This window comes from Eptatretus burgeri, chromosome 3 (assembly GCF_056783735.1).
Source record: "Eptatretus burgeri isolate ZD-2024b chromosome 3, Ebu_testis_v1, whole genome shotgun sequence".
In the NCBI taxonomy this organism is placed as follows: domain Eukaryota; kingdom Metazoa; phylum Chordata; class Myxini; order Myxiniformes; family Myxinidae; genus Eptatretus; species Eptatretus burgeri.
The window spans coordinates 54445569-54452293 of NC_140963.1; the positions used below are offsets into that span (position 1 = coordinate 54445569).

Below are 6725 nucleotides of genomic sequence, written 5' to 3' on the forward strand. Positions count from 1 at the left end.
TTTGGTTGTTTTAGTTGTTTGATTTGTTTTTCGTTTTTTTTTTAAATAGACATGAACTCTTCGAGATATATATATATATATATATATATATATATATATATATATATATATATATATATATATATATATATATATATATATATATATATATATGTGTTAGATGGTCATGGGCTGGCAGGATAGTCCAGAGGTACACAGACTCATTTGTAAGTTATCTCGCTTGGGCTCGAATATCTGCCCAGATATAAACTATCACCCTCGTGGTATGCATGCAAGGCAAGGTATCGTCCCTGTCCCTCGGTTGGATGTTAAACTTGGTATCCAATCTGCTGCCATTATTTGGTCATTGTCAAAGCCCCTACGACATATTTTGTTAAAAGTGAGCGAGATATCATCGACACCCTGAACAAATTACCTAATTGTGCTCCAACCGACAGGAGGTTGTGGCTCACTCCCAACAATGATGAAAACAAGCAGCTTACATGCTGCGCATGAAATGATGATGATGAGTACATGGAGAGATGAAGCAATAGTGCATGTAAGGATACAGCACATTGGCTGTGCAATGGGCTCCAACGGCTCTAAAAGGTTTACCTGATTTCCTTATTCCTTGCTACTTTGACCATACTTCAAATTTTGCCTCCTGAGTGTTCACTGCCGTTGGAAGGGAAAGGAAAACAAAGTTGCAATGTATAAGTAAACCTCCACTATAGCTACAAGTTTAAATTCGTACATTTATTTTGTACCTTGCTCATAGTTGAACACGCGGTACTGTATAATTAAAGTACGATTGGTCTGCATTGTGTAAGTTCCGAAGGAAGCATGCACGTATCATGCAAAATGCATCTGAGTACTATATAAAAGCATACAGTATATACACATAAAACATTCGATCTGATATTTTATAAATATGGATCAGTATTTATACAGTATATTGTACACCTTACGGAAAGGTTGAGGTGTCTTTAGACAGCATGGCATTTGCAGTTCAACAGATGGAGAGGGCCACTTGTCGGCTTAACAAGTTTCTAATTATAAGAATGTGCCTCAAGTACTGCCTAATGAAGAATGGTGATTCATCATAGCGTTTACTCGTGCACGGGCAACGCACGGCTCACTTTGGTAATGCATGTACATGAAAGGCAGGAAAAGTGCGCAATTAACAACATGTTTAGAGGAAGCGACCAAAAAAAGATTGCCATGATGGTTCGGTAATGCCGCATTGTTCATGCGGATGCCCGTTGGAGATGGTGGTTGAGCATCAACCCGAGCAGATTCCAGTGACCATAATTATCCCTCCATTGAGGCGACTCAAATTCTCCGTCGCAGCACATTCTCAGCACGCCCCCGTGAATCGCATCGGGTGAGTGCATTCAAAAATTCTGGTCAACCACGGAACACAGGCAACACTTCCCAGTGGATTGATGCGTTGTCGCACGTAGGTAGGTGGGTTGCATTCAGTGATCCTCCACTTGGGTTCACGAACCATCTCATCTCTCATCTCCGCATTTGCACGTCGGCATCTGCTCCGCTTATGGGGAACCGATCATGATGGCTTCAACCTCCCTGGATGGTCTCCGCTCTTTCACGAGCAGGTTGAGCATGCTTTCAGACTTGATGAGCAGGTTGCACCCAAGGAAGATGATGCTGAAGATCACGGTGAGTGACAGGACACACATGACAGTGATCTGTACGGCTCGCGTTATGTACAGCTTGCGCTCGTCGTCCAAAGAGCTCCCCGCGGGCGTCACAAAGAGACCCGCAGAGCGGTTCGCCGCTTCCACGCAACAACGAGAGACGTGTTCCAAAACATCACCGCGGTTGTTATTCGGCACCTCCCAGAACAGGGAGCCGTTTCCCAGACTGGTATTCATCGCTTGTTTACTCCAACAAATGGCTTATTGGGGCTGCTGTATGGTGGGAGGCGTCGAGACTCTGACTGCGTGTACGCTGTCAGCTTGACTGCGCGAGATCATCATGCACATGCCCACCCTATGCTCCACCAACCACGTGGCACCGTGTTGGAAACTTGTATTGTTTCTTTTCATCCCGAACTGCTCGGCTCCGACCACAGTGGAGCGAGAAACCTTCGAGCCTCCTTTTCAGTCCGATGAATTAGAAAATACCACGTACAAGCGACCGCAGACAATTATATAGATACCTATTCGGGCATGGGCCCTCAAGGCAGGAGGCCCCTGTGCCTGGAAACCTATTCTTGCTGCAGTTTTTATTAATGATGATAATGATGTTCCCTTTCAAGGAACTTTGACACAGGAGAAGGCCATGAAAGCACTATTATTACCAAGTTATGGTCGTTTGTCCATGTTCTATCCTATTCAATGCTGAACATCAAGCAAGGAAGTAGCACATGCCATTTTTAGTGCTTGGTGTGACTTGGCCAGAGTTCCCAGAGTTCAAACCACCAACCTCACAAACCTAGACTCAGAGACAATGCTCTTACCATTATTCCATGGAGGCTGGTTATAATCAATATCTCTGGTATTATTCGACCATATGTAATGGTAAGCCTGGTATTGGCTTCATGGTTAAGGTGGCTGTCTTAAGCAATTATAGGGTCTTAAGTTGAAGCCCCAACCAACCGTTTCAACTAACACCAGGTGTGTTGACTCAGCCTGTCATTCTTCCGAGGTCAGCAAAATGAGTTCCAGCTTACTGGTAATGGGGGGCATTGCATCAGCAGTACAGCTCTGCCCCCAGAAAATGATGCAGCCAGCAGCCCGAGGCTGCGGTGTGCGTGTCCATTTTCCTCAGAGATGGCCAAATGGATCTTCGTCAGACTTACAGAGATTCATCAGTGAGTGCTGGGGAATGATTTAGCTCCCCAATTTTTTTTTAAGATGCATTTTATTTGTTTGTTTTAATTGCTCTATATGCCAAAGCCTTTGTAGCTATGTGAAAGGTAATATTAAATGATTCCCCGACCACATTCCTTAATGGGTGTGGGGAAGTGTTTTCGGTCCCTATAAAAAAAAAATTGAAAAAAAACCAAAATATGGTTTCTTCTAAATGCCAACTGGGGTGTGTTCCAATACCAAGCAGCTTGCTATCGCTTGCCTAGCCTTCCATTCCTTATCAACCGCTTCATTGGAGTGTTTGCTTGAGTGCTTATGGCACTTGGTGAGTGCTCTCCAAGCTGTGAATAAGGTGCCTCTCATTGGTTCAAACCACTGATCTAAATATAACAATCATTGGTTTGCTGAAAAAACTGAAGTTTGGCTTGCTTACAACCATGACAAAATTGTGGTCGCATCCATGATTCAATAGGGGTAGGGTTAGGGTAACTACCTCAAACTTTGGATGGGTTTAGTTATTCTTATTAAAGCCTACTTACAACCTACTTACAATGGGTTTAGATATTGAAATAGCCTACTTACAACCGTGACAAAATCGTGGTCGCATCCATGATTCAATCGGAGGGAATCGGGACGGGTGAATGACGGACGTGGCGTAATGTCTAAGTTTGAAACAATGAGAGTCGCCCCATTCACACGTCGTTTGAGAAAAAGTAAAAATTCGACGCCGGGTACCCCTACTTGCAATCAATACTTATTCCTGTTTACTCGTGTAAAAGCCCGTCAAAAATGACGGGTTGGAATTATTTCATTTAAAATATTCCAAGAGAGTGGAAGATATGATCTTCGGTAGCAAGAAGCATTCTTTTAAAACACAACATGTACAAATGTGATCATATTTTCTTTATCTTCTGGGACGTTTCATTTCGACAGTACAGCCTCGTGAGCATGCCAAAGTCTGAAGCCTCGGCCTAGTGTCAAGTGTGTTAATATCTTCTTTATTTATGAGTCATCCTTCGGATGTAAATGAACACTCGTTTTACTCTGCGTGTGTTGCACATCATGTGCAGCAAATTTCACCTCCATGCTCCTTGTATTTATTGTTATTTTTTTAAACGCTTCTGTGCACCGCCCTTGAGGCCCGGTTGCAAGTCACTGTCTCCATTTCTAATGGAAGAGACGTAATTACTCTTTTATGAGAAATGTTTTTCGAGTTTATTGTTTTTTAATCCTGAAAAATAGACCACAGTGAGCACGGTCATGTTAGAAGATTGGCTTTTAAAACCCCTCCTCAATTCATCCTGATGAAGGGGGACAGACAAATACACAAATACATATTGTGTTTTATATAGGTAGATTACCTCTGCCACCAAAGGTGGATGGGGGTATGTTTTCACCCATGTCTGTTTGTCTGTGAGCAGGATATCTCAAAACCTTGTGGAAGGATTCGGACGAAATTTGGTGGACAGGATGGGTATGTGACAAGAACGAATTGATTATATTTTGGTGAAGATCCAGCTCCGGATCCGAGAATTGAAAATATTTTAAGTGGTTCTTCACCATTGAGAGATACGGCCAAAAACGATACATAGCATGATATTTCAAAACAGTTGTGGATGGATTCGGACGAAACTTGGTGGATAGGTTGGGTGTGTGATTGCTTAATGTGTTTCTTAAGAAATGAATGAGGTGCTAATTGAATACTTAAAGATTATAATTTTTTTTTATTTCACAAATGGGAACATCGACATGAACTGCCTCTTTAATAAAGAGTATTTTACAATTTTTAGTTGGAGGTGGTGTACATATTACTCACCCAAAGCAAAGGGTGGTGGGTGGTTGGACTACTGTGATGGAGCATTCCAGGAGGGTGTTGAAGAGGGGATGTTAGAGGAGGGAGGGTGGGTACAGACAGTCGAAGCTCGTGGAAGATCTCGGACAGAACCGAACAGAAGAAAGTGGGGAAACAATTTCTCCAAATGATGCATTAATATCGTGGAGGGCAAGGCTCACCAGCTGTCTGCACCAAATGATGAAGTCGAGGTGTCTGAGATCCACAGCCTCATGTCCAAGCAGAAGGAGACAGACACTCACGTTATCCACTATCTGAACTATGCCGTTGAGACTGGATACAAATCTGCTGTTGTTCAAACACCAGACACGGATATCTACTTCATTATCTGTGAAGATGATGACGATGGACTCAATGATTATGATGATTTGGTGGATGACCTAGATGATGAGAACGAGTCTTTTTCTTTGATTTGACCAAATAAATTAATGATTTTTTTTTCTATTTTGCCCCATTAAACAACTTTTAATCTCAAAAATGTTGCTTCCAAACATTTTCACATGTTAAAATTGGATGGAAAAGTGGGCTTATTTGTCTTTCCATGATGTCTAGTTCAAAAGTTATGGAAATCCTTAGCTTTAGCCATTTGCGCACAACAAAATCCATGATGGCCACTATACTACTCCCATGGTGTAGTTTGTTTCGATGGGAACAGATGAAATTGGTTAGTAGACACCCTTAGGAGTATAAAAATATGTCACTACATTTTCCGGGGGGAGCACGGGGGGGGGGGGGTCCAACGACCAACCAGACTACTTATATATGGTCTTGACTTTCTCCTCCAGTGGGCAGATACCGTGTTCGTCTACGACATGGCTGAGAAAAGTCAGTGACGGCACCCCAAACTGGCACTTGCTTGCATTGATGACAATGCCATAGTTAGCAAGGCGCTCAAAAAGTAATCGGAGGTGTGCCTCATGTTCTTACTCTGTAGGGCTTGCTACGAGCAGATCTTCAAGATTAGCGCAGACGAAAGGGAGACCATGGATAACATCATCAATAAACCTCTGAAACATCTGTGCATGATTACATAAGCTGAATGGCATGCAAACAAACTCGTAGAGCCCAGATGTTGTTGGGGTAGCTGTTCTTTATATGTCAGTCAGCTCTACTGGTATCTGGTGATATGCTCTGATGAGGTCTATCTTGGAGAAAACACGTGCACCTTTGAGGGGGTGAAAAATCCTGCAAATAGGGAATGGGATAGTGATTAGGAATGGTGCATCTGTTGAGTGCAATGTAGTCACCACATGGCCGCCAGTTACCCGCTAACTTATTGGGTATCATATGCAAAGGCGAAGACCAGTTGCTGTCAGATTGTCGTATGATGCTGAATTCAAGCATGGGCTGGAACTCTGACTTGGTAATATTTAGACGATCTGGGGCAAGGCGACGTGGTCATGCTGCAACTGGAGGTACATGCATTACTATGTGGTGAGTGGTCGAGTGCTTGATCTCACAATCCCTGTATATCGGACGAGCAATCTCTGGGAATTCACAAAGGAGGGTGTCATCACGTGAAAGAGATGCAGCTTTCATGAAAATGGGGCTGATAGAGGGTGTATGATTGATGATTCCTCGCACAGTAAGGCTGGTTGTGGTGTGAATGAGCTTGTGATATTTGACATCCACAAGCAGGCCAAATTGGCGAAAAAAAAAGCAGTCCCGATTATGGGTGGAGGCAACTCAGCAACAACAAACACCCATCAAAATACTTGTCGCAGTCAATGATCCTGGGTTAAAGATCTGTCTTCATATGTGGGAATGAGTGAGTGATTCACTGCCTGCAGCTGGAGTGATGTAGGCTGGCCTTTGCTTTTGTGAAAAGATGGTAAAACACTCACTTCAGCACCAGTATCCACGAAAAACCTGGTATCTGTTGCCTTGTCGGTCATGTAGAATATGCGACTAGATGCGTCACTGCCAGGCTGACCTGTCGCCGCTAGTAGTTGGCATTGGAATTTCCCTGCTTTTAATGGTGGGACTGGAATGAGCATGCCCTGATGCATTTATGAGCCTTTACACTCCATGTTTTCAAAGGTAGCAGAACATCTGTTTGG

At 43.2% G+C, this 6725-nt stretch overlaps 1 protein-coding gene across 1 annotated transcript; it reads right to left on the reverse strand.

Annotated features, from left to right (window-relative positions):
- Positions 1-202: 202 nt before the first annotated feature.
- On the reverse strand, positions 203-1947 carry LOC147029929 (protein reprimo-like). The gene has a single exon (XM_085873438.1). It carries the CDS (start codon positions 1872-1874, stop codon positions 1533-1535), a length of 342 nt encoding a protein of 113 aa, XP_085729564.1. The 5' UTR covers positions 1875-1947; the 3' UTR covers positions 203-1532.
- Between the last annotated feature and the right edge of the window lie 4778 nt (positions 1948-6725).